The 26584-nt window shown below is 53.0% G+C and overlaps 7 protein-coding genes across 7 annotated transcripts; 2 read left to right on the top strand and 5 right to left on the bottom strand.

Annotated features, from left to right (window-relative positions):
• Window positions 1-1597: 1597 nt before the first annotated feature.
• On the bottom strand, window positions 1598-3813 carry B0H65DRAFT_172966 (uncharacterized protein). Its single transcript, XM_062821394.1, has 2 exons — window positions 2931-3813; window positions 1598-2870 (listed from the first exon to the last, which is right to left on the bottom strand). The coding sequence occupies exons 1-2, from the start codon at window positions 3338-3340 to the stop codon at window positions 1880-1882; spliced, it is 1401 nt and encodes a 466-aa protein (XP_062683413.1). The 5' UTR covers window positions 3341-3813; the 3' UTR covers window positions 1598-1879.
• A 2857-nt stretch (window positions 3814-6670) lies between these two features.
• Window positions 6671-7421, top strand: B0H65DRAFT_172855 (uncharacterized protein). Its single transcript, XM_062821391.1, has one exon. The coding sequence runs from the start codon at window positions 6773-6775 to the stop codon at window positions 7151-7153; it is 381 nt and encodes a 126-aa protein (XP_062683412.1). The 5' UTR covers window positions 6671-6772; the 3' UTR covers window positions 7154-7421.
• Window positions 7422-9070: 1649 nt separating this feature from the next.
• Window positions 9071-11177, bottom strand: B0H65DRAFT_172948 (calcium/calmodulin-dependent protein kinase type I). The gene is made up of 2 exons (XM_062821393.1): window positions 10682-11177; window positions 9071-10607 (listed from the first exon to the last, which is right to left on the bottom strand). Exons 1-2 carry the CDS (start codon window positions 10853-10855, stop codon window positions 9375-9377), a joined length of 1407 nt encoding a protein of 468 aa, XP_062683411.1. The 5' UTR covers window positions 10856-11177; the 3' UTR covers window positions 9071-9374.
• A 762-nt stretch (window positions 11178-11939) lies between these two features.
• Window positions 11940-15557, bottom strand: B0H65DRAFT_172858 (GNAT acetyltransferase 2-domain-containing protein). The gene is made up of 3 exons (XM_062821392.1): window positions 15408-15557; window positions 15221-15321; window positions 11940-15129 (listed from the first exon to the last, which is right to left on the bottom strand). The coding sequence occupies exons 1-3, from the start codon at window positions 15545-15547 to the stop codon at window positions 12059-12061; spliced, it is 3312 nt and encodes a 1103-aa protein (XP_062683410.1). The 5' UTR covers window positions 15548-15557; the 3' UTR covers window positions 11940-12058.
• A 152-nt stretch (window positions 15558-15709) lies between these two features.
• On the bottom strand, window positions 15710-16973 carry B0H65DRAFT_463082 (uncharacterized protein). The gene is made up of 3 exons (XM_062826679.1): window positions 16403-16973; window positions 16085-16345; window positions 15710-16014 (listed from the first exon to the last, which is right to left on the bottom strand). Exons 1-3 carry the CDS (start codon window positions 16660-16662, stop codon window positions 15930-15932), a joined length of 606 nt encoding a protein of 201 aa, XP_062683409.1. The 5' UTR covers window positions 16663-16973; the 3' UTR covers window positions 15710-15929.
• Window positions 16974-17682: 709 nt separating this feature from the next.
• Window positions 17683-20903, top strand: B0H65DRAFT_172812 (uncharacterized protein). The gene is made up of 3 exons (XM_062821390.1): window positions 17683-19332; window positions 19388-19567; window positions 19688-20903. Exons 1-3 carry the CDS (start codon window positions 17901-17903, stop codon window positions 20872-20874), a joined length of 2799 nt encoding a protein of 932 aa, XP_062683408.1. The 5' UTR covers window positions 17683-17900; the 3' UTR covers window positions 20875-20903.
• A 1878-nt stretch (window positions 20904-22781) lies between these two features.
• Window positions 22782-26407, bottom strand: B0H65DRAFT_441852 (uncharacterized protein; the record flags this gene model as incomplete). The annotated part of the gene is made up of 3 exons (XM_062825549.1): window positions 22782-23996; window positions 24064-25250; window positions 25279-26407. The coding sequence occupies 3 exons, from the start codon at window positions 26405-26407 to the stop codon at window positions 22782-22784; spliced, it is 3531 nt and encodes a 1176-aa protein (XP_062683407.1).
• Window positions 26408-26584: the final 177 nt, after the last annotated feature.

The following is a 26584-nucleotide window of genomic DNA, read 5'->3' as shown; positions in this document are numbered from 1 at the left end:
TTTACAATATTAAACTCCCTAAATACAGCCTCGTTTCGAGGGCTACGAACTAGTAGCATTGTCGCGATACCAAGAAGGTTGTCGATAGTTGAAAAGGTGTAAAGATAGGTGTGTTGAAGGGGGAAGAGTATAGGGGCACGGACTCGTGCACGGTCCCAGAAATTTCAGAAAAAATGGGTCATTTTCAGAATGGATCGATCCCTACTCCTAGCCTCCGTGACTCCCGAAGCTCCGAGCTACGTAGTGTAGTGTAGTGTAGTATAATGTACACGTGAAGAAGAAGAAGAAGAAGAAGAAGAAGAAGAAGAAGAAGAAGAAGAAGAAGAAGAAGAACGTTCTCCTTCTTCTCTTGCTTTTGATCGTCGTTGATCGTTGATCGGTTGATCGGTTGATCGTCATCTGCTACCGGTAGCCAGGCGAGCCGGGCGAGCCGGGCCCCCCTCCCCCTTTTTTTTTGTCTGTCTGTCTGTTGATCAAGACGTCATTCTTTCTGTCCGGACTCCATATCTAAGGCTGCTGGGTCACTTGGCAGACACTAAATTGAGAACGTTGAGAATTATGATGTGACAAACGAAGAGCAAAGAGGTAGGTGGTCGGTCGGTAACAGCAAGAGTACATTACAGGAGAGAAAACATACACACAAGGAGCCAGGAAAGAAGCGGGCGGGCAAAAGTTTGGTGTGAAGGTTGGTATCAAGTATCATTATTTCCTCCTCTGCCTCTCTGGGATTGTTTAGTCCCTCTCTAGACTCTCTAGATACTCTTAAAGAAGAATGCCATCATCAAGGTTTCATATCCAAACCCTGCAGCTCTGCTGACTGACTGACCATTAATGTTACTCCAATCATGAACATGAACATTATCCAACAACCCCTCTCTCTCTCTCTTCATCCCAGTTGACGACAAACCCACAAAGAGAAGTTGAGGCTACATCATTAAATAAACTTGGTTCTTTCTTTCTTCTCATCGTTTGTCATCCATCCCTCATCCGCATCCACATCCACATTTCCACAGCTGGTATTATGTCCATCCATCTCTGAGCCGACTCACTCCCTTCATAATACATCTTAGCTATACCATTAAGCTTGGATATTACTTATTTGTCCATTTCCCATGTCCGCTCCCAACGAATTATTAAAACGACCGAGTAGTAGTCTTACTTCTCCGTCTTGTCTTCCTTTTTCTTTTCCCTGCCCTGCCCTCCCGCCTTCCCTTGCCTTTCCTTCCTGCTTTCCTGCCTTCCTGCCTGTCAGCCACCCATGCCCGCCGGTAGGCATCCCTGAAAAAAAGCCCTTGTATGCTTGGTGGTATATATAAACGAGAGAAATGTGGTGTGGGGTATCGCCGGTTTGTGTTCTAATACGCTTTAAAACCGCTTTATAAAAAGACCGCTTTAAACCGCGCGTGCGCCTCTGTGGATCATGATGTTGTAAAAAAGACAATCCAAGGGTTGTAAATAACGTAAAATAGTTTGCCCGCCGTGAGTTACCCAACAAAACGCCAATGTCGTAAAATGGTTTTAACAAGTTGTAAAATATGTAAAAAGGGTGTGTATGGTTGAACGAGAGTCTCGAAAATTTGGGGGGTCATTACAACGTACAGCGACAGACTACGCGGTCTGTCGTGTGGAGAGTGAGATTCGGAGAGGGGAAAATGGAAACGGGAGGAACGGAAGGGGGGCAAGCACTGCCCCTTACTTTGACCCTACGCGTCCGCAAAGGCGCGATTTGGGTCGAAGCGGGTAGTGTGCTGTCTTCCGAGAGGTCGCCGGCTCACCCATGGCATCATCGAAACGAAGGTGATGAGTGCCATGATAAGCGAGAGCCACGAGGCGAGCCTACGAGTGCTAAGCTAGAACATGTGTTTGAAGCTTGCTTCATTCAGCTCAAGACATGAACATCGCTCAGCTCGCTCTCGCGGGCAAGCCTGGCTCCGTTCCAAATATCACCCTGGGGCAAACCAAGCACGACATGCTTGAAATCGTCATTTGGCGTTGTGGGGCTCAGGATATCGGGAGTGCTGCTGCTGCTGCCGCATACGGTGTCGCCGCGGCTCAGGGAGTCGAGGCTGGAGCTGCTGCCAAGGGTCCACTCGTCGCTCGAGGTGCGTCTCTCGAGGAGACCAAGGCCGTAGGCGCTGCCGATGCCGTACTCCTCATCATAGGTCTTGGGGCGGTCACCGAACTCGACATACTCGTACTCCCAGCGGGTGCGCTTCTCGAGCTGGGGGCGAGGAAGCCACCTGACGCGAGAGATGTAGTAGGCGATAGCAGCCATGAGACCACCACCAACAAGATCGACGGCATAGTGGTGGTTGAGGTACATGGTGGCCCACCAGATCCAGCCAACGTAGAAGATGAAGAAGTACTTAAACTTGGGGAAGCAGTACTGCATGAACAGGGCCTCGAGGACGGCGTTGGCACCGTGCAAGCTGGGGAAGGCACCGAACGGCAGGGGCGCGGTGGTGAAGCTGGTGGTGTACATGTCGACGCCAAAGAGCTTGTCGATGCGGGCGAGACCGGCGGGAGAACCCTCCATGCCGTAGTGAGCCGGCTCTAAACCGTGCGCCTTCTCGTACCATGGAGGCGTGCAGGGGAAAATCAGCTGAATGGTGACGGCGAGCATGCACATGTAGCCGAAAGCACGAGCAAACACGGGGGTGGTGCCGGGGGCGGCAAAGAGGAAGAGGATGGCGCTGCAGATGGCAGGGAGCGCAAAGTGGCCGATACCATAGGGGAACCAGGCGAGCAAATCGAGGACGGGGTGGCTGTGGGCCGAGAGAATGTTGGACAGGTTGGCTCCGTAGAGGACGTTCTCGAGCGCAGGGAGGACCTTGACCCAGATGTGAGGACGGTACTCGGGGGCAATAAATCTGCAAGGGCGAGTTTGGTTAGCTTTCGTATTTTCAGGGAAGCTCTGTAACACGACTTACCGGCTGGCGAAGAAGTACAGCAAATACGTCCAGATGGGAAGCGAGGGCAAGAAGAATTGCTGGGTAATGGGCATCAGAAGCAGGCCGCCGAGAGCGAGCAGGACGGCCGTCTTGATGATGGGTGCCGAGGGCAAGATGAACAGCGAGAAGAGGATGTAGCCAAGACAGACGAAATGCTGGATGTCGTAGATGTTCCATTTCCGCGTTTGCAGAGTTTTGATGCTCTCCCACACGTCGAAAGAGGTCTTGAGGGCGGCGACATTGTCCTGTGAAGCTGTGGATTTCCTACGCATCCGTCGGCGCTGAGGTACTGGGTTGAGAGTCGAGAGCTTGAGGGCTGGCGGCCAGCCGAAGGGAAGCTTCTTCTGCTTCGGCTTGACCGGGGCGAGGATGGGTTCGAAGTCCTGCATTTTGGGCGACGGACGGCGGGATCACCAGCGAAAACTGGGCGCTAGCGATTGCTGAGGGGAGGAGCGATTGAATCCAAGTCTGGTGATTCTATTGTCGCTGCATGCGCATGGCAGGCTGGTCGAGGTGTTGGTCGAGGTCGCTAATAGATACTAGGGTGTATTGTTGTCGACGGGTATCCTTTTTCCTCCTTGATTTCAACTTGAATGGAGACAAAGAGCTGTAGGTTACGGATCGGCCGGATCACGGAAATCGGGGTTGGGAGGGAGTGTTGGTGGTTGTGCGACCTTGACCTTTAACTCTACCAAGTGTATAAGTAAAGAAGTAGGGGAGGCGGGTGAGAAGGGCGGCGACGGGAGTGGTCGTGTGGCAGCGGCTGGTTTGTGGTTGGGCAATTTTCTGGTCAGCAGTCGCTGCAAAGGGCCCTGCTGCGTCCTTTTGCGGGAGAAGAGTGGGTGTGAGACTGGCAGCCACGGCGGGGACGGTCGGGTGGGCGACGGGTTATTCATAAGGTCCGCTCAGGTCCGGTATGACGCCCACTCAGGCCCTGTGAAATAACGCCAAGCCCTATGGAAGGAACTCGGCAGCGCTGCTTGGGTGCTGCTTGGCCAGGCGCACCCACCGAACCCACAGGCTCCCATGCCATCCCAAAGAGGTCAAGCCGGATGGATCAGGGACGGGGACATGGACATGTGCGCATTCAACGAGTCGCCCGACACTTGCTTCCCACAGAACATGCATCTAACCGAGTGTACATTCTCGCTCGATCCCGATTTCAAAGCATTGAAGAGTGCAAACATCAATATTGTCAGGCAGTAATGACTCCTAGAAATGAAGCTGATGCTGACGAGCAGTGCCAAAAGCCAATACCGACACTGGATCTGATATCATTTCTCCAACTTTCCCCAATGACAGACGGGAACGGCTGTGTAACGGAAGACACTCCAGCGAAACAAATGATGACGCTGATAGGTCTCATGTCCATGAAATGTGGCGCATCTCACCAGCAGAGAAAGAAGAAGAGTCCGAAAGATCCAATGCGAATCATCTAAAAGACCTAAGCCACCCGCATCTTGAACCAACAACGACAGGAGGACGACGACAACGCCGGTGAAGAACGACGGACAACGGTCTTCTTGAATTTCCCACACCTCAAGTGCTCAAGGGTCCAACAAACCGTAACATTGACCAAACCAGGTGATCCGTGCGATCCGGTACTAGCCCTCCAGTTGCGACATCCAGCCTTTCCAACCTTTCGCAATCGCAACACCCTCGCATCCTCCTCCCACTGGTCGGCCAGTTCCTAGGTGTGATACCGATTACAGTTAGGCTTCGGGAGTCTCTTCACTCGCGAATAACGCGAATTCGCGTTTGGTAACGTACCACGCCGCAACACTCGCCCACTTGGCGTCGTCGCATCACCATCACCGGAGGCGCCTATCCTTCTGTCCCTGTTCCTTGGTAGGGTGGTTGGTTCTGGTAGTCAACCTTGTCAACTTCACTGTCTTCGAACCCGCAACAATGGTACCATCTTGTAATTCAAGGTGGTACCGTCTGCATTGATGTCTTGGGCTTTTGTGTCCTTTGTCACCAAGGATTCTGGGGAAACCAAACTCCGGCAGGGAATAAAACAGAGCTTCTTTTTCTTCCTTGTGTTCGTTTGTTTCAACCGTCTTGGTCCTTCAATGCGAGACGAAGATCGAAACAATATTCATATGCAGAGGCGATCCGTCTACGGTACAGACGGGAAGACATGGGTGTAACCGCTCATCACCAGACAAGAGAGACAAGATTTGAGCCTTTCCTTATGAGGTGCGTGGGTGCCTCATACTCACCTCACCCATCATTTGAAGAGGATCATCTCGCTCTAAAAAAACATCTGGAAAAAGCGGCGAGGCAGATTTTATAGGATTCCAGTTTTGGCAAAAGCTCTCGCGGCTCGCTCGCCTTCTGGACCGACGTTGAAAACCAAAACCGGCGAATCAAAGCAAGATCCAACAGCCAATCCGACTCTTTTGTTCCTGCGTCGTACGTGGGTTTCCAGTTGGGCCTCTCAATCTTTGACCTTCCGTTGATTATTCTGCTATGTATGCACAACATTGCGGATTTCTATGCCTCTTGTTGGGCCGCCTGGCCGCCCTTCTCTGAAACACGGAGGCTTTTTTCCCTTCTCTCCTTCACCGTCGGCGGTTAACCCCGTGCTCCGTGCTCCGTTGTCCGTTCTCCGGTTCCGGTATTCGGGATCACGTCGAGAATCTCGGATCTCGGTCCAATAGTATGTCCTAACTTTCCAGCTTTCAACTTCACCTCCGATGCTATGGAACGAACTCCTTCAACAAAAGGCTTTCTCTTTTAGTTGCACACCGTACTTCATCATTAGCTGCATGCATCATAAGGCTGTGTCAAATGTCAACTCCGACTTTTCTTAGTCTCGTTTCTCTTGACGAAACATGCAACTCCCGATAGCCAATCGACCAATCTTTGAATAGCGGGCATCGTCAGCTGCATTTTGCTTCGTGTCACATGCCAAGCATTCACGCAGCCTTCCGCGCTTAGCACGGGTGGAGTCTGGGAACGGAACTTTTGGAAATGGAGAAGTTGATTCGGGTTTTCATGCGGGAAGCTTGGCATGGCGTTTTCGTAATTTTCGGTTTGATTGGTGATTGGTCGGACTTTTGCAAGACAAGGGAAAGGTTTTGTTCGCGGAAAACTTCTGATGCCGAGATCCGCTGTTCATAAGGTTGGGAAAGATACAAAGGTACAACTTTAACGATCAATCTGTCTGGGGGCAACGCGCGTCGGTGGGTGAGTGGCCGCCGTGAGCAAGGGACAGCGCAGCGCAGCGCGGTCGGCGTGACCCTGTGAGCTGCACTGTCAATGTGAGTGCCGTTCGATTCAACCGCATGATCTTCGTTTTGCTCGATGGGTGTTTCCCAGTCGGTTTTGATTTCTTGTTCAAATTTTCAAATGAAAACCGTACCACCGATAGAGTATGGGCTCATGTCATGGCACCATTGGGATTTGCCCTATCAAAGTCTCAATATACATACAAAGGGATTTTGCTCTATGATGCAAAGTCCGCTATGTGCATACCGAAGTGTAAAAAGACTTCATACCAGAACCAGAACCCCTTTGTAACCATCGACACAATGAAACGCCACCGGTCGTCCAAAACTTCCCTTCGCTTTAAATTGTCTTCCATATTTTCTTTCAAAGAAACAATGGCATAACAACAAAACCCGCCCACGTCCCGAGTCCCAAATAAAGGGTGAACTTAAAGCCGGCCGACAAGGCCAGGCCACCCCAAGCATTGCCGGCGCTTATGAACATTGACAAGCACCAGTTTCACGGCACGACCAAACTCCCACTTGGGTTTAGTGTCATTCAGGGAAAGGCGGTCACCGTCCCGCCTAACGCCTTCAGCAGCACATCGCATGTTCACCACGTCCGATCGATCACCGTCGCTATCGGTCGGTCGGTCGGTCAGTTTGATATCCCTTTCCCCTGCCGTTACGCCTGTCGCCTGCCGGGCTGATGGTGGATGGCCGGCAAGCGGGCGAGCGACTGCTGAGACAAGCTTCACCATCCTTCCCTGCCTCTCACTTTTGATCTCTTTTCCCATTTTGTCTTCGGCTTTCGAGGTGGACAAGCATCTCCGCACCCATGCTTGTCGCTGTCGGTATCGTGGGGGACCTCGTCCTCGCAAGGGACTCCCCTCTCTCTGTATCCCTTTCGGGGTTTGGGTGTTTCTATTTCCGTATATTCTCCATGCCCTGTTTATCAATCTGTCATTGATGTTTCATAGATTGGGTTAGTACCATAGCGGGCACAATCGGCGGGCGGCGGGGTGAACAAGAGGACCGGGTCCGGGTGAGGGGTGGTGACCTTCGTTGATGATGATTATCATATGATGTTGAACTCCGCAGTTGGGTACCAACTTTGTACGCTCAGGTGTAGGGAATATCCGTGTCTTTTTCAGGTTTCTAGAAATTGAAATCGAAACAAAGACTAGAGATTGAAGATTGGAAGGTTGATAACGGTGATGACAATAAATGTCCTCTCCTTTTCCCATAATAGTGAACGCCGCCCAATCAAACAATGCGCGGATCTGATACACCACTTACAACTTCATTACACCTCAAGAGGAAACTATGAGCTTCATTCAGCTGCCGGAGCCGTCACGGTACTCTAGGTACCTGAATGCTGAGCTTTTGTATGTATGCAGATACCTATTCACATACTGTACCTAGGGCCCACACCCTTCCACGCACATCACCACCCACCGCAACGGCAAATGCACAAAGTAAATGCAACCAACAGCCGACGACCGACGATGTAGGGTAGAGGCCACGGAACGATTGACCGACAGACATGGAAGTCACCTTTTGCAAAGAAACAAAACGTGTCGGTTCCCGCTCCGCTCCGAGGAAAACAAAACTCCACACACCGAAAAGGCCCGCTACAACATACCGAAAATCTCCATCCCCGTAAGTAGCGTTAGCGTTCTCGATAGATGCATATAAATACGCAAACTTTAGTGCAAAGATCAGGGGCCGGGGATAGATGGGGCGGGACCTGAGAAAAACCCTTCTCAGTCTTCAGATCTCGAAAAGTTTGAAAACCAAGTGGCTGGTGTTGACCCCTGCAGTGCCACTTTATCACAATGCTGTATTTTGGCAAAACAGTAAACGCCGACGAATATTTCAAAGTGGAAAAAGAACTTGAAGCAAGTCATTCCAAATTCCCGATTTCTTGTCAGGGGTAACTTGTTATGGGAGCTTCTCAGCGCCAAGCAGTTTTAATCTGATCTTGTTGATCTGTTGGGACTCGGGTTCCTGCCAAGATGTCCAAGGCCGACGACGAGGTTGACTTTCACCATTGCTCGCCTTTCAACCTCACCTGCTATACGCGGAGGAGTTTTCATTATCGTTTATCTCATTGGAGTGAGTTGAAATTGCGTGGTGACTTCCACTTGCAAGATCAAGTCAACTCAAAGCCTCGAAGGATCAAAACACATACGATACGCGTACCCTGATACTTCCAACTTGGTTAGTGCTGACGAACTTTTATGCCAAGCAAGTCCGAGTGTTGTGGCTTGGATCTGTAGAGGATCTTGAGTAGGTATAATCGTGAATCAATGCCTGGTAGGTACTGCCCCCTTTACAATATCACCTAGGCTGCTGCGCTGGGTTACGCGTATGGTTACGGGCAGTGCAGTCCGGCTGATGAAGACATGAAATGCGAATGCGAGAAACCGAACGTCATGACTGCCCTGCCCTGTGATGAGCCGCAAGCAGATAGATGCCAAGTCGTAAGTTTCCCCTGAGACGGGAACGACAACGACAAGGACAACGATGACAAACTTGAACAATGGCGCCACCAACCACGTTAACAAAGGGAGAAACAAAGGGGGAAACAAACTTGCCCATTATTAGGATGTCAAGGAGAGATAAAAGGGAAGACAAACTGATACGTCCTGAATGAAGCTACCTAGAGAGAAACTCTTCCCTTGCATAGGAGATAACCTTGGTGGTGAATACCTAGCAATAACCTCTTGATTTCCGTGACACTATACCTGGTTTCCTGTGTTTATACCTTCAAAGAACAAGACACACTTTCGAGCATCTCGCTATATTATCACCCGTCTCTTGCCACACCGGCGGATTCATCGCCATGGTATCATATCTCCCCACCCCAAAAACATAGCAGTTGTGATATCATCAAATGATGACCATGTCTGTTCATCATCATCAGCGAGAAACGGAAACCACCATCATCACCATGAAGTAAGAAGCAAGTGTAGGTAACAGATATCATATCATATCATAGAAGCAAAACGCCCGCCGGTTATTCACTCTGGTATAGTAAAACCCGAAAAAAAAAATCCATACAACTGAGAAGAAACCCGCTCATCAAGAAACCTTGGAAACACGTCATTATAACATTATAAGAGAACCGAACCGCCCTTCCAGAGCCATATTTAGTTATATCAACCGCCTGCCCAACCCATCCCCCAGAAAGAAAAGAGAAGAGTGATCATCGCTTAACACTAGTCCCATTCCACAACCCCTTACCAGTCTCGACAACCTTATTCTCGATACTGCCCGGCCGTAGAATACTCGGCACTCCCGCGTGCAGCGGCGCTGGCGATGCGTGCTGTGCAGGCGGCGCTGGCGATGATGATGATGGCGCTGGCGCCGACGCATCCCTCATAAGGACATCGTCCCCATCTCTAGAGCCCCCCTCCCCATCCGGCTGCGTCGCGTACCCGCTGTCCTTGGTGACATTGCTGCTCGCCGTCGACACCATGCTCGCCTCCTTTCCGAGCGTTGGGCCGAGCGCTACTGCTAATCCATCATCCACCCCCGGACCTCCTACTGCCGGTGGCACCGCACCTGCACCCGCACCCGCACCCGCCGCCGCCGCTTTCTTCGCAGGCTCGCGGCTCCTCCCGCCGTTCATCAATTGGCCCTCGCGCAACTTATTAATAGCGCGCACCGTATCAATAGCCGCATGCAGCGTCCTTCTCGCATTAAAGTTCTTCTTGACAGTCGGCAGCAGATTAGCGCCCTTATCCGCCTCAGCGCCATCGGCTCCGCGGGCCCAGCCGGCAACGAAGGGGTGCTGCAGCGCCTCGTGGGCGGTCATGCGCTTGGCCGGGTCGATGGTCAGACACCTGCGGATAAAGTCCTTGGCGCTGTCCGACACGCCGCGCCAGTACTCGAGCGGGGTGAAGGAGTAATCGGCGTTGAGGATGGCCTGCATCTCTTCGAAGTCGGAGTCGCGGTCGAAGGGGGTGTAGCCGCACAGCAGGAAGTAGGTGATCACGCCGAGGGCCCAGAGGTCGACGGGTTTGCCGTGGCCGGTCTTTTTGAAGATTTCCGGTGCCATGTAGCCGGGTGTGCCGCAGGTGGTGGTCAGCACGTGGAATTGCTCCTCGTCCATGATCCGGCTGAGACCAAAGTCGGCGATCAACAGGTCGGCGTTGTCCTCGGGCGTGCGGAAGAGAAGGTTCTCGGGCTTGAGGTCGCGGTGGACGATGCCGTGGTCGTGCAGGTAGGCGACGGCGGACAGGGTGGCGCGGATGAGGTCGGCGGCGTCGGATTCGTAGTAGGAGCCTTTGCGGCAGATGCGGTCGAAGAGCTCGCCGCCCAGGGCGAGGTCGGTGACGAGATAGAGGTTGTTCATGGTCTCGAAGTAGTCGACCAGGGTCAGGATGTTCTGGTGGCCCATGGACACCTTCTTGAGCACGGCGATTTCATTACGAACCTGTAGTCTGCTGGTTAGTATAAAGTTGACGGATTGCGCATCGTTTTGTGGATGATGGAAGGTTGGCGGCGTACCATGTGTTCCCGGCCGGCCATCAGCCGCTTGTTAATGACCTTGGCCGCATAGTAGCGACCGGTGTCGATGTGTACGCATTCCTTGACGACCGAGTATGAACCGGCGCCCAAAGTCTTGCCAACTTTGTATCGACACGGCTGCACTGCTGGTTGTTCACCGTTGGCGGCACTCATGGTCGCAAATATGTAAAGGGCTTTGTTCGCGAGCGTCCCGCAGGGGTGGGTCGATCAACGCTGGTGGCCGCAACGGCGTCAGGATCTGCTTGCTAGACTGTCGCAAGACGGGCGAACTCGACGTAGAGGTAGTTGTTCGGATGACTTTGTCGAATTGCCGGATGGCTAGAGGTACTGCAGTATCGGGTGGAAATCGAGAGGGAGAAAACGTGTCCGTACTATATGCGGTCACCGATATATCGCTGTGGGATGTTGAAAGGTAGCAATCGGGCTGCCGCGGGCTGACCGTCGGATTCGTTCGCCAGGTAGTTCGAGACAAGCTAGGTAGGTGTGTAAGACAGAAGCCCTAGTAGGCAAATCAATCCAAGGCTCGAGGTGTAACACGAAGAGGCTGCTCGCCCCAGATTGTCCGTTCGTAGTTTCTGTCACCGTAAGCCAACCGATCAGTCAGGATGATACACCTAGCGGGGGTTAGACCCCTCAATAATCAGTGGACGGGAAGGGGTTCAGTTAGAGGCGGTACCTTTCACTTATCGATAGCGGTCGAGTGCGTACCTCGAGGCATGTGGAGGCACACCGAGATTCGAGACGGGCTTTGCGCTGTTTGACAGTTTATTGTATTTAACCAAGTGTGGCTCATAATCATAAAAGGATCTTCGCTATATCTACAGAATTTGTGCAATGTGTTGTTGTTACCAGATTGTCTCATGTCTCTGCAGTCAGCCGCCGCCGTAATGCCATTTCAGCTTAGCCCCGCATTCTCCTTAATGGTGGGTATCTCCTGTGTCTTGGCACCGTCTGTCCAGGTCCCGTCCGGGGTCGGGGCCGATCAACTTCTCCACTTTTTAACAACAAGCTCTCGTCCCGCGCGGAGAGATATCCGGGCCGCAACACCGCCGGGCCCGTTCTCCAGAGTTCCTCACATCGATCATCGGCCTTGGCCGGAGCTATTATCTCAATCATGATGCATCCACAGGACTCCAGCTATCGTTATTACCGTCCGCAAACCCCATGGCCATCTCCCACTTTCCACACAACCACTACCTGAACGGAACCCAGGTTGGTGAGAGGATACTGCGAAATCGCTATACCATATATGCAAAAAAGACGAAGCATGGGTCCTACCTCAGTTGGACAGCGGACGGCGCGTGGAAGCTGTGGGAATCATGCCAAAGACATTCCCTAGTCGCAGAAAGTCCGTGCTCACTTCCTCTTGTCATGCTTGGGCTTCTTTCCCTTCTTGTCTCCTCTATCCTTCTTCTCGGGCTTCTCCTCCTCATAAACGGGCTCGGCCTTGCGCTTCTTGGTCTTGACACTGACAAGCGGGTTGGACTTCCCTTCCTTGGTAGCCTTGGCGACCCGCTTCTCGGCCTCTCTCCACTCGGCATCACCTCCATCGATCTCGTACTGATCCAGGGGAAGGGAGTCAATGAGCTCCCTCTGCTTGGCCCTGATGGCCTTCATGGCCTGGTCTCCACCCTCAGCAAGCTCGTCATCCAGGCTCTGATTAAGGGGCACGAAGTTGTTCTCAATGATCTCGTCATCGTGCGCAGCAGAGGCGTCCTCAGTCGAGACGCCGATCTGCTGAGGCATCTCCTTGGCGATAGCACCCTCAACCAGCGAAGCAAGGTGCGTGCTGATCTTGCGCATGATCTTGATGAAAATGGCCAGAAGCTGAGAGGAAGGAAGAGTGAGCTCTCCGGCAATCGCATCAATCTCCTTGCGCTGGAGACCGATAGCCAACAGGATGGCCTGCTGAAGACCGCTGAGCTGGAGGTTTGACCTAATGCGGCCCTCGAAGAAAAGCTGCGCAATGCTGGGGATAAGATCGAGAACGACATGGTAATCAAGGAGGCCATTGGCATAGCTCTCAAGGCGCTTGTGGTCGAAGGGCGTCAAGAGCTTGTCCAACCCCGCCTTCTCCAGCGGTGTAGGCTCGTTGGAGGGGTCCAGCTTGGCACCGGCACCGGCAGACTCCTCGATGGTCAACGCCAAGATGGCCGGGAACTCGCGGAACTTGTAAGACAAAAGGGAGAGGAAACGGCGGTGGAAGTCGTTGGCGAAAGCGCCCAGCCAGCTGGGGTCAGTGCCATCGCCGAGAGGGCGCAACATGACGCAAGTATGCTCGCCGGTCAAGTCGTTAGCAGTTTGCCTCAAGTATACTGGAGCGAACGAAGCACGCTTCCAGAACTTGTGGAGCGGCTGGGTAAGACCGTAACTGACACCGATGTACTCGAGGGGCTCAGGGCGACGCTCGGAAAGCTTGGCGAAAAGCGGCGGGAGCTCGTTCATGTCGCGAACCTTGATATCGTCAAAGAGACTGGCGTTCGTGAGCTCAGCGTCCGTCACGCGGGGAGCGCTCTTAGGTACGATAATGCCAGCTTCCTCAGAAAGGTTGGCAAACTTGCCCTCGTAGTAATCGACAAGCAACTGAAGCGCCCTCGAGCCGTAGCCCATGGACACGTAGTCAGGGTTGGTAGCAATTCTGACAACGCGAGCACCAGAAAGCGAGGCGAACTCATCGTCCTGGAACTGCTGGCTCACAAGCCAGGGGATCAAGTCACCCGCAGGCTGCGAGCCCCTGCTGAGACTGTTAAGAATGCTCTGCTTGCTAATCTTACCCTCAAGAGAGACCTGAATAACACACAACGGCTCAGGAAGTCTGCCCTCAACGATAGGAGCAGTAAGGACGAAGAGCTCGTGGGCCGGAGCATCACTCATAAGCTGCAGGTCGTTGGGCGAGTTCTTGTAGTGACTGGCAACATAGAGCGCAACCATCTGCTGAAGGAACTTCTCAGAAACGGGGTGGAAGGAGAAGAGGGTGTCACGGTTGACATGGAGCAACTCGCACTGAGAGGGATCGGGACATCCCTGAGTGTTGAGTTTGGACCTGGGCAGCGTAGCGTCCAAGCAGAGGAGAGTGTTCAACCACTTCTCAACCTGATCTCCCTGGGCGTAACGGATGGGCTCAGAAAGAGTAATCTCCTTGAGCGACCGACCACCAGTGAAAACGGTCTCTGTGTCCTTGGCCGCCTTGCCACTCGTCCTGTCGACCTCAACAACGTCCTTAACACCAGCACCAGTCCTAGACTGCTCCCTAAGCTGCTTGATAAGCTTGAGAGAGAGCGAGCGGCCAGTACCTTCATAACCACTGATGGTGGAGGCCATGAAAATGAGGTAGGGGCCCATGAGCTTCTTGACCAGGGGCAGAGGAATAGCGGCAGCTTCATCGATAACGAGCAGTTCAGCCTGGCCAAGAACATGAGCATCCTGGGGGCGGATATACTGGATGGTCTGACGGTGGTTTCTGTGGATGTTGACTCTAACGATGGCCTTGTTGAACTCGGGGTTCGTCGACTGGATGATGGAGTAGTCGGCATGGTCCTTGTAATCCAAAGCGTCGAATCCCTTGAAAACAAACTCGAACAATGTCTTCAAGTTTTCTGGCGAAGGAGACGTGATAAAGATATTGCTATAACCGTAAGCGACGGCAGCCGCAATGGCGACACCCATAGCAGCGGATTTACCACGACCACGAGCCGCAGTCAGCGTAACTGTGTTGCGCAGAGTCTTCTCCGCAATAGCATCGACGAAGGTAAGCAGGGCCTTGGCCTGGTCAGTCGTACGGGCCAGCTGGACGAGCGAGCCAATGGGCTGAGTATCCTCAAGCGACTCCTTGATCTTGTCCAACTCCTTCTTTGCCGGGTTCACCTCCTCGTCGTCGGTGGGGCGCGGTAGCGCCTTAACAGCCTTGCCGCCCGAGATGGGGAGAACGTTGAGCTCGTCGTCGACAACCAAGCAGGACTCGCAGCTGCCGAGGGAAAGGATAAAGCGCTCGTTGAATCTCGCAACGACGTCGTCGTGGGCTTCGGTTCGGTATCTCGAGTGTACGTCCATGGAAAGGGTGTAAAGCTGCTTCAAGCTGTTCATGCCCTTCAAGAGCAGAATAACCAAGCCGCCACCTTCGACAGTTTCGATCGTGCGGGCCAGGATATTGGGTGTCATGGCCTCGAAATCCTGCAAAATGGCCATGCCGTAGGTGTTACCGAGGATCTTTTCGGTTTCCTTGTAGTAGACATATCGGATATCGTTGAGGGAGATGAAGAGTTCGAAAGGGTCCTCGGAGTTGGCCTCGCGAACGCCACGCTTGATTTCCTTCTTGATCTTGTTTTCGCGCTTCTTGCGGTGACTTGTGAAATTGAGAAGCTTGCTCTTGTATGCCCAGAGGACGGACTTGTTGTGCTTCATGTTCGCATTGGAAAGGATGTAGTAAACTGGAAAGCTGGACGTCAGCCATCACCGGTAGCTTATCGGGGGAAAGCAGTCGCGGTCGAGGATAAAGGGTATTGGGACGAGTCGACATACGGTGGACAATGGCCTCCTTGGAGTGGTCGCCGACGACGACGAAGAAGCTACGCTTCTTCTCCTGCATGCCATTGCGAATGAGCGCAGGAATGCGCGAATCACTGTGACAAAAGAAAACAATTGATTAGCTCGAGACGAAACGGCGGCGATGCTAAAGACATGACGAGACTGGAGACTGGAAACTTACATGACTTTTTGTGACATGGTGAAGACTGTTGGCAGATCCGAACTGTCACACTTGTCGAGAGGAGCAAGAGAGACCCAGTTCCAACTCGAGACGGACTCGGGGCAGACAGCAGCGACCAGACAGTCGAGACGGCTGGCCATCAAGGGCCCAAAAAAATTATGCCCACCGATAATTCTGCCGGGCGGTAAGTCGTCCTGGCTGCAAACCTTACCACTTTCAGCCAAGCGTCCTGCGACTCTGGCAGGGACAAGGGCAGCATAAGGGCGATGCACGGATCACATACGTCAGGTACGGGGTCGGGGTGATAGAGAAGTGATAACCGATAAGAGGCATCGGCTCGGCTTCAACTTGGTCCCATCCTCAACCTCACTTGGACTTTACCACAAAAGATACACTACATCAAACTTCTTTTCATCCTCTGAAATCTTGGTTGGTCTACCACATGCTTCGGTGGAGGCTTAGAACCTTAATTTCCGTCCATTTTGACCACGCAACGCTCCACTACACCGTCGTCATGACACTTTAGTAGTCAGACCCTCTTCTGGACTGTTTCTTGAAGCTGAGGAACTTCTTTTCCTTTAGTCGTTCTTCTTGTGCTTTTTTCTTTCTGTAAGTGCCTCCAGTGTCAGAGTGAGCTGCATTATCAAATGAATGTTCAGTGGTCGAAGAAAACATACAATGCCTCATATTTACGTGCCTTGTCGGGACTCGACTCTGCGGGGACCGTCTTCGCGTATAAATTCATGAGCTCGTCATACAGCTTCTGGTGGTTCTCGGCTTGATTGGCACTCCTGCTGCGCTCGGTTTGTGCCTGTATCGTTATAGAATCATTGCCCCTGGTATAGTATTTTGAGTCTCGAAGCCTGGCATGCAAGATCTTGGGAAGATGAGCTAGGAGCTTCGAGATGGGCCATGTGGTTGTTGCTTTTGTCTCTGTTCTACTCAAGGGTCAACTTGGACGGACAAGACCTGGCTAACTGAAGAGTGGGACGAACTTGTTTACATGCTGGCCTCCGGGGCCGCTGGAGCGTGAAAAGGAAGTGTCGCCTTGTGGAAGAGTGCTTGGCTGGAATGACTTGTGCCACCTGCGTGCTTCGGCTAGCTCATCCGGGTCAAACCCAGCGTCAAATGCTTGATGTCGGACCAGCCGTCTAGTCACCATCACGGGGCTAGGGTTCATGGCCCAAGCAGGGCGCATGCGGACCATGGGCGAGAGGCTGGCAAGGAGCCTCATCCTCATCCTGATGTTGTTCATCCTGTCAGGGCAGCTATCTGCATCTACGACCTGTGAATGAACCACGCGTTTGCCGTATTAGCAGGCTGAATCGTGAAAACTCCAAAATCCGACAAGCTTTAAGAGTAACCGTATATATGTCTCACTGGAGTTACAGGATGGTCTGGAAGATGTTCTCACCTCACTTCCAAGCCCGGTGTTAACAGTCGGGTGTAAGTGGTGGTTTCATGGCAGCCCCAGATGCAGTGGTTTGGCCCGGGCATACAACTGCCGGGGGCACTGCACTAAACACACCCGTCCACGGCAAGCCCCACTGTCACTGCAGTCCACAGTTGCTTTCGTCGAGAAATTTCTTTGGATCAGCCTTGCAGAAGCCCCACCCTCTCAGGAAAGCCAAGGGACAGAGCTTCCACTTCCCCAATTCATCTTTCCATCTTTTTCCTTTTTGCAGATGCACACGTCTGGACTGCCTCCAAATACTACTGCTGCTAGTCTGCTATTACTTATCAAAAATCGGCTTGGCCACGGTGACACATGTTTTATTTTGTCTACTCCTCTCATCGCCCCTTCTTAGCAACTTCAGCTTGAGCTCGGTCTTTGCGATTGAACAATCCTCAGCCTGGCAGTGTGGCCCTCATCCGACACGTCCAGATGAGACAACCAAAGTAAAAAGAAGCTCTGTCCGCCGCTCTCCGCTTGTTCCTCCTCCGCTCCCTCCGCCCCCTCCGCCCCGCAATTGGAGAACGCGATCGGTTCTGATTACCGTGACTTCTTTTCGCGGCTTTCTTACACTTCCACTTCTGCAAACTCTTTTCTCCAACATCGTTAATCTCACTTTGACTTTAGTTGCAGCTCAGCGCAACTCTTCTTTCCCATTTCCCCAGGCACATTGCCCACCACGCAGGTGCAGCTCGCTGCAAACTATTTACCCACCTCAAGTCCTCAACCTCGTCGCCCTTGCGGTGCTGCTCTCTTCAACAAAGTCCAAACTCCACTAGCTCTTGTCCTCTCTCTCACTTCACATTCAGTTTGGTGATCTAGGCGAAACCTCCAAACAGCGTTCCAAGGCCCAAACCAATTTGCTACATCTCACCAGTTACAAGCTTGAACAACCTGCTCCGGCGAAATTCAACTTCAGGAAACAAGACCTCTCGCGATCCCGCTACTCTAACCTTCCGTCTTGTCCCACGTCGCTACCACTTCTCACCACCCTCGCAACAAGACCCAGATTATTCTTCAACCCATCCTGATTCCACTTGATGTCTGGGCAGACGCCGGAAGTTGTGGCCTCTGCAGATCTAAGTCCTCTCTCGCCCAAGCCAATCGCCCTCCACAGCACCTCGCCGACCCTGGTCCCAAGGCTACAAGACCACGCCGCCGCCATTGACGCGGTAGTTGAGGAACTAACCAATCAACTGACCAATCCGAACCTTACGTCTCAACCCTCGTACAACTCGTACACCTCGCCCACCATGCCAGAGCCGGTCCAAGAGTCTTCCGATGTGTCCGACACCATAGTAGTTGCCGGCGAGTATTCGGAAGATGATGACGACAGCCTTGATGCGTATGACGAGGATGGGCAGGAGCAGGAGCAGGACAACGAGCAGGGGGACAAGCCGGAGACGGGCAACGATGACTATGCGCACACCTTTGATTCGCCCACGGACCAAGGTGAAGGTGAGGCCGACGAGGCTCAGCCAGATGTATCAAAGGCTTCAGAAACTATGATGAATGATTCTTCCACGCCTGACCCTTCGAAGACTCAGCCCTCCACTGCACCTACTTCTGATCCTTCATCGTCTCCTCCAGCCATAGTCACAAGCCAAACCCAGCCCCATTCTGAAGCCGAGCCGCTCCCAGCCCAGACCAACGAATCGCTTCAGTCTCTAGTTGCGCCATCTGATTCCGCTCCCGCCGCCCCCCATCAGCATCTCCAAAGCTCAAATCCCGATCCTGTACCCGATGCCGCGCCCAACGGCAGTTCTTCCATGGCCGAGGTGCCTTCCGCACCGGATTCTGGCGAGATCCAAATGCCAGATGCTCCCCCTCCTGATGTCCAGCCCTCTACTAAAGACTCTGCTGCCGCTTCAAATAGCCCGACCCCGGCAAATGAAGATGATGACACTGCCGTTGACATTCAGAAGCTCGTGGACAACATCACGGCGAGAGCTGCCGCGTCACCTACCACGGCCTCTGCCACATCTGTAGCAGCTGCTTCATCCAAACCGCCTGCCACCCAAACTTCCCAGAACGGGCCAAGCACCCTGAATGTTTCCCATTCTGCTTCGCTTCCACCTAAACCTCAAGGTGGTCTACCTGCCATCCCACCTCAGGCCCATCACTTCCATCCCCGACCCCATAACTCTGTACATGCCCAAGGCTCCCCTCCCAGCGTTGGACCTGGGACACCACGTACTGCGTACATGTCTACTGGCGGCTCCGGTATCGGCAATGAAGCCATCTCCTCACTGCCTCCCATCCCACCCAATTCCTTCAATAATACCCAAACACAACCCCACGCATCTGCACACAACTCCCGACATATTCCGGGGCCTGGTAACTCTCACATAAGCAACATCTATGCGCCAGCAAGCGATCAAGACTACGAAAAGTTCCTTGCCGATGAGAGGCAGTACACATTGGAGGCGAGATGGGAGCAACGATTCCCTGAAGGCTCGCGTATTTTTATTGGTAAGTGCAACAGTCGCCTGTCTTGTTTGGTGCCATGTACTGACCTGTAACGTAGGTAACTTGTCATGTGAGAGAGTCTCGAAACGCGAAGTCTTCGATGTCTTTAGCAAGTTCGGACGCCTCGCACAGATCTCTTTGAAGAATGCATATGGCTTCGTGCAATATCATACCATCGAGGAAGGTCTTGCTGCTATTCGCGGCTGCCGCGACATCGAGCTCGGTGGGCGTGCAATCAGTAAGTAGACTTACTCCCAGCAGTTGTTGCCATAAAACTCCAGGCCCTAAAATCCATCTCTTTTTCTGGATGGGGTCTAGTGGCTTGGGTGAAGTTGAATGCCGGCTAACCGTTCCGAAGATTTGGAGATATCCAAGAAACAGGATAGAACTCGGAAAGAACACCCTGAGCGCGACCGTGAACGTGAGCGCGAGCGGTCGCCTGACCGCCGCTTGCCACGTGATAGCCGTATAAGAGACCGCTATGAGGCGAGGGATCCGGGCTGGCGTAGAGATGACTACCGCCCGGGTCCTGGGCGCTCACCTTCTCCTCGCCGAGGAAGCCGAGACGGCCGATATGCTAGGGATTCCAGAGACCGCGATTTTGGCCCTGGATATGACAGCCGCCGATCCAGATCGCCGCCACCAGTCCGCTACTATGATAACGGCTATCGACGCAGAGACGACAGCCCGCATCGGCGCGTGCCATCTAGCGAAGAGCTTGACATGCCTTTCCGCTATGGAGCCGATGTTCCAGACGTTCAGCTTGTCCTACTCGGAGACGTACATAAGGAGTTCGTCTTGTGGGTTCAGGGCGTCTTCCATTCACATGGGCTGAGAACAAATGTTATTTATGCGAATCCGCGCTTTCCCCGGGAGCCGCTGGTACAACGTCAGATGGTGGAGGGTGTGCATGCGGTCAGTTTCCTTGACCCAAATTCGCCCGGCAAACACCAGCTCCACATTCGGGTATTTACTCGGACCGCCACCAGCATCAACTTCGACGATTATAAGGTAACGCCGCATCAGGCTGCTGCGTTGGTGGTCGACAAGAAGCGCATTCAGCCGCCGCAGCCCACGCAACCTGCTTACCCACCAGTCAACAATTATGGCCACGGGTACCGCCCAGAGGTCCCACCTCCTGTTAGCTATCCATATCAACAACACTACGCCATCCCTCCGGCTCCGGCACCTCAAATACAGCCGCCTGCTCCAGCGCAAGACATTTCGAGCGTGGTTGGTCAACTCAACAACGAATCCCTCAGCGCGCTCCTGGCTACTTTGACACAGTCTCAAAGTGCGACCCAGCAGCAACCGCCTCATCCAGCCATGCCCTATGGCGCGGCGCCGGCCCCTGTAGCTCCCCAAGCACCCCAGATCGACATCAACGCTCTGCTTGGAAACCTGAGGAGCGCCGCCAACCCAGGAGCTCCGAGCTACGGGGAGGCCCCAGCGTACGGGGTCGGTTCTGCACCTCCAGTCCCGACGGGCTATGATGCCCAACAAGCGCAGAAGCTTCTTGACCAGCTCAGGCGCATTGCTCCGTAGGGCTGTGATGCTGATGATGATGCTGTTTTGAGGATGCGAGTTATCGCCTTTCGGTTACTAGGTGATCTGAAGAATAACTATGGACCTTGACATCAATTTTAGGGTCATTCTAAAAACGGGAAAGGCTACCTTCCGGTTGGTTGAGCCTCTGGCTCCATCGCAATATTTCTTCTTGGGGTCAATAAAGACGGGGATGAAACCATGTTTGCCACGAATGGATGATAGAACAAAATTATTTGCTTCTTGTATGTATGTATGTGTTGTGTCTTGCAATACCGTTATTATGGATATGAATGAGCACCCGTTGCGTTGCTTCAGATGGGTTGATCGGTCGGTTGGTTGGTCTACGTGGATATTTCTGAAAAAAAAAAAAACCATCTTGCATTAAAACAGCGGGTAGTTTCAAAATTGGAGCACTGCATTACTTGATCTTCCTATTCATTTCTCCCCATTTTCTGGATATCATGGAAAGCGGGAAAAAGAGCAAAGAGGAAAAGGTAGTTGGGCAAGGAAGCGAAAATAGATTTACACTATGCTCTGTGCAAAGTTCGAAGTTAACACAGAACCTGTAAATACTGATTGTTACGTTTCAAAGTGATGGATCAATCTGCTTTGCAACTGCGTTGGCCTACCTCGCTGCCATGGTGATGATAAGGTACAGGCCGTGAGCGTCGTCGTCCTCGTCGTCGTCGCTGAGGTAGTTTTCCTGGCCTGACCCGACTGAATACGAAAGCAGCCCATGAATAGACATGGTCTAGGAAATAAACAATTCTATACTCGTTACATGCTTGGTGGTAACATGACTTTATGTATACGTATTTGACCTTCATCTCTCTAACTCGACGATAAGTCATTCCCATCCGTTCCGTATCCTTCCATTTTCGTTTTATTTTCCCGCGTATCCCCATGCTCTCGTCCATTTCCCATGTGTCTCACATGTTCCCCGGCGTCCTCGTATCCTTATGTACAACCGCTAATAGTTTTGAGCTTTGTATCTTCCATGTCTCTTTTACCCACATCCTGTTTGTTGTTTTGGTAGGGAGGTAGGGAAGGAGGGAGGATGGCAGAAAAGCGTAAATGTGGATATGAGCTGCAAGGGGAGAAGTATGTGAAGCAGGAGAAGAAGGGTGGCTTGGAGACTTCCAGACTTGAATAACCGAGTCGAGTAAAATACAGACGAGTGACAGAGCTCTAGAGATATAAAAATATCAAACAAGTGGCTTTACGTGTCCCAGGCATATATATGGCAATGTCATCTACACCGAACACCGTATGAAGAGGTAAAGCGGAAGACGGATGGATGTTGTGGCCCAGATGGGAGGAAGCGAAGGATGGTAGGTAAGGTAGGTATCAAATGCAAATTGTAGATTTCTCTGTCTCTCTCTCTCTCTGTCTCTCGTCTTTCGCCTCTCTCTCTCGCGATCAGGGATATCAATCAATCAATCAATCAATGAACCAATCAACCAACCAGTCAAGCACAAAGTCTGTGCTCTGAATACCTATCCCCCCTCTTCCTGAAGAAAAAACATGTGTGAAAAGAAGTAGAAGAATAAAGAGGAGGGAAGCATCTTCCCCCCTCGGATAAACCAAAAGATGAACCAACAATATGTCCAGCTTAGCCACATACAGCCATTGAAGACAGACAGCCAGCCAACCCAACCCGACCCGACCTGACCTAACCTGACCATAGACCCAAATCCTCTTCACCATTTCCACTGACTGACCCGGACAGACAAGAGAACATAATACACTAGAAAAAGCGCTTTCATGCTTTCCTTTGGTAATCCTCTCACTACCCATCCACCTATCCATCCATCATCCCGTCGTCTGTTTCCTGTTTCCCAATCTCGTATATCAACGAGCCCCCCAAGCAACCTCCATTAATGATCCTCACTTCCTTTCCACTTTCACTTCTGCTCAAAACTCTCCGGGCTCATCATCCCCATAGCCCCCGCATCATCTTTATCCGTGATGCTCGCGTTCGTCTGGCTATTGACGCTGCCCATTCTTTCCATGGGCGGAGCAACCAGTCCACCAGCTCCTCCTTGTGGCCCTCCTGCGGCGCCCATACCATTGACCATGTTATGTCCGGTCTTGGCCTTCTTGGAGGGTGTACCACCCGCGACCGCCCCCGCCTTCTCTGGGGAGGCATTGGCGCCCGCCATAGCCTCCTTCTTCCTCTTCTTTGCCGCGGCGATCTGCTCTCTGAGCGGGCGCTTTGCGGGCGCGGTGATCTTGCCGCTGGCGGCCAGACGGGGACGCGGCTTCCTCTGCTTGACGGGCAGGTCTTCGTCTTCCACGAGCGGCTGATCGTTGTTGGCGTGCAGCTTGGCGAGGAAGAAGTTCTTAACCAGGCCGATTTCTTCTTGGATGCTTTCCTTGGTGACCGGCTCGGCAGGCGGGAGCTGCTCGAAGAGGTCGGTTGTCGCTTGGCCGGTTGTCGAGGCCTGCATCTGGTATTGGTTTCTGACCCTCGATTGCAGCAGGTGCAGTGGCACCGAAAGCATCTCGAGACCCAGCTCGCGGTCGAGACCGAGGGCCTTGAAGCCGAAGAAGTCATCGCCGAGTTCCTCCGCGAAGTCGCCTCCTACGAACTGCTCGCTGCCGTCTTCGAACGATCCTGACCCGTCACCATTATTGTCAGTAAGTGCCGGCCGCAGTAGGTCAGCAAGATGCGCCTTCATCCGATCGTGGATCTGGGTGAGCTTGTTGCCCAGGCGGTCGATATCGTCCTTGGCGTAGGCCTGTAGCGCGTCCAGTTCGATGCCACTTTCGCTCAAAGTGTGCAAGAGGACCTCTTCATTCGTGAATCTGGGCACGTAGTTTACCCCCCTTTCCTTCCATGCAGGCGGCGCCTCCTTCCACTCAGCTTCACGGTATACGTTGTATGACCGGACGATCTTCTGAAAGTAGTCGCCGGCAATGTCGGTTATCGTATCCAGGGCAGAGGGCTGCAGTTCCTCAAAGCCCGCATGGTAGAAAATCTTGGCAACGGATCGTTGTAATGCCGCCCTGCACACCTCGGGGGCCATGACGGGACCTTCGCCGGCGAGAAAGGTGGGCTCGATATCGGCTTCCACCATCGGCTCCGGGTTATATTTAGGGAACTGATTCGTATACACCTATTCCAATGTCAGCGTCTAAGCCACGAAGATAATCATCACGCTTGATTGTCCCCGCAAAACTTACCTGAGTCTGGATCTGCATCTGCTTGATGACGCTGATCTTGGAGCACAGTTTGCGGGTCTCTTGCATTTGTCGAATGTTGGCATCGAACTTCTTGGTCAGCCGACTTTCAGGGGCGGTGAATTGACCAGGAGGAACGAGCCGGAGGAACTCTTCATGCTGGTTGATGACTTGTCCCTCGCCATCCTCGACCCATTGTAGCTTTGGTGGAATATCGGGTATGATGGTTTGGGGTTCGTAATAGGCGGGGAGATTCCGAATAGTCTCAGCCTCCATTCCCTGGGCTAATGTCTCGGCCACCTTGTTTCCATCTCCACTACCAGGAGCATCACCTTGTGAGGTGATCACGCCCATGGCCTCTGCCTCTTTGCGAGACTTCAGAAATCGGCGCATCCCGGCTTTGGTTCGCAATAGTGCAGGCTCATCCGGATTTAGCTTGTTGTCTTTGAACAACTGGAAACGCTCCTTCGCCACAAGAGCACGATCCTTTTTTGTGACTTGTTTCCAGATCTTGTACTCTTCGTCCTCGTACGCCTGTTCCTCTGCTTCCCTGAATGCATGATTCAAGGCCATTCCGTTGAGTGATGGCCCATCAAGCTCCATGGCATCCGCATTGCTGATCCCCGAGTGTCCACCATTCATGTTGCTGGGTGTAAGGGAACTGCCGATAGGCGTCCCAAAGCCATTGCTGCCGTCGACCTCGGAGCCCTCTCTGTGAGATTTGGCTAGGATACCGTTGAGTTGCAATATCGGTTTTTGGTCGACGCTTGGTGTCCCTTCTTTTTGGTCTGTTGGTGCTTTTCGTGACTTGTTGGTCCCTTTGGTACCAGCCTTCCGTCCACGGGATGACATTATTGGCTCGTCGTCACTATCATCGCCAGCTTCGTCCTCGCCACCGTTTTGTTTTCGGCGTTCCTCAGCTTCGACCTCTGCCCTGGGCCTGATCACGATGTCCGGTATTAGGGGGATTAGTTTCTCGGCCTCTTTGCGCATGCCATTGGCCATCCGGCGGAGGGGATTGGCCAAGTCTTGATTGTACCGAAGACAGTTATCCCAGATCAAGTTAAGGTCTGTGACGAACTCGGCCTTGGACTTGTAATGGAGAGTCTTGAGTCTTTTGGCCATTGTACCCAGGTCCATTGGTTGTTTGATGACTGACCACGGTGTTAGCCTAAACTGGGCGAACGAGTCTTCCATACGGTATCCCCAAAAACTCACTGTTATAATAGTCGTGCGCATCACGTTTGTTCACTTTGGTCAAAAAGGGAGTTGAGTACTCGGTGTGCGCCTTAAGCTCGGTCAAGACCTTGTCCAGTGCCTCGTACAACTCTTCCTGGCCGACATTTTCCTCGCTAGCCCATTTACTCCTGTTCTTGCGAACCTCGTTCATAAGCGACCGTAGTTCAGCGTCCGATGCCTGCACGCGGTCGCGCTTCATGTCTATTCGGGCAATCAAGTGTTTTAGGGTAAGACTTGAAGCGCCGAGGTTGGCACTGCTAAGGGAGCCGTGGTTGTTCTGGCTGGGAGCTCCTTGGCTGTGGTTGGTTTGTCCCGACTTGTCCATCTCTGCTTGTAGTTGCTTCTCGGATTCCTCCAGTTGTTGTTGTTCGAGCATTGCTGTCCTGTCGTTCTCGAGCGTGTAAAAGAGGGTGTGAAATCCGCGCTTGGCCGCCTCCTCGGTCGCATTGCGCGCCGCCTCCAATTCCCTGAGCGCATCCTCGGAGGACTTTGCCTGGGGTTGCGGTCCATCTTCTTTGGCTGTGTGACGATCTGCCTGGCGCCCTGGCGAGGGTATGGAGTGTACGGGGGAGCTGCCGGACTTGGACGGGGAGAGGAGTGCCCGAGCCGCGGCATCGTTGGCGGAATGCTTGGATGTTAGTTGTGTGTCTAGTTTGCCATCAGTCGTGACGGGGTGGTCGCTTTCTTGGTCCTCGTCTTCGTCGTCGTCGTCGCCGTAGTCGTCCTCGTCGATGACGCGCTTCGCTTTTTTGCGGGGGGGCTCCTGGATCGGCGCGTGATCGGTCGTGGGAGGGAGCAGGGGTATGGGGGGAGTCGGGGCGCGCTTCAAGGCGGCTATCACGGGAATGTTGTAGGAGCCGTCATCGGCGAACAGCAGCGCGATCCGCTCGTCGGCCTTGTGGTACTTGTCGACGAAGTGGGAGCGGCGATGGTCGTCGTCGGGGTCGGATGAGGGTGCCTCAGGCATCAAGGCGGTGGAATTATCAAAGGGAGTCTGGGTTCGCGGGGGCCCATCGTCCTGGCTGAGGTGGTGCATGGCCCTGATGCCGTTCATGTGGGCGGCGGTCGAGGGCGGAGGCCAGGCATGCTGACCGTTGGTGATGGACATTTTCGGACCGGACCCGGGGCTGGGACTTTATGTTATATTAAACGGGGCCGTCGGCCGGTCGCCATGCGCCAGAAAGTGCGCTCGTGTAAATCCGACACCAAGGCACTTTTGGGCGACTTGGTCACATGGGGAGAAAGAGCGGCATCGGTCGAGATGGAACTGCAATTGAGAGCGGAA

The sequence above is a fragment of the Neurospora tetraspora genome (assembly GCF_033439725.1).
Source record: "Neurospora tetraspora strain CBS 560.94 chromosome Unknown B0H65scaffold_3, whole genome shotgun sequence".
In the NCBI taxonomy this organism is placed as follows: Eukaryota; Fungi; Ascomycota; class Sordariomycetes; order Sordariales; family Sordariaceae; genus Neurospora; species Neurospora tetraspora.
The sequence above is the reverse complement of the archived record's forward strand: the minus strand, read 5'-3'. Positions and strand labels throughout refer to the sequence as shown.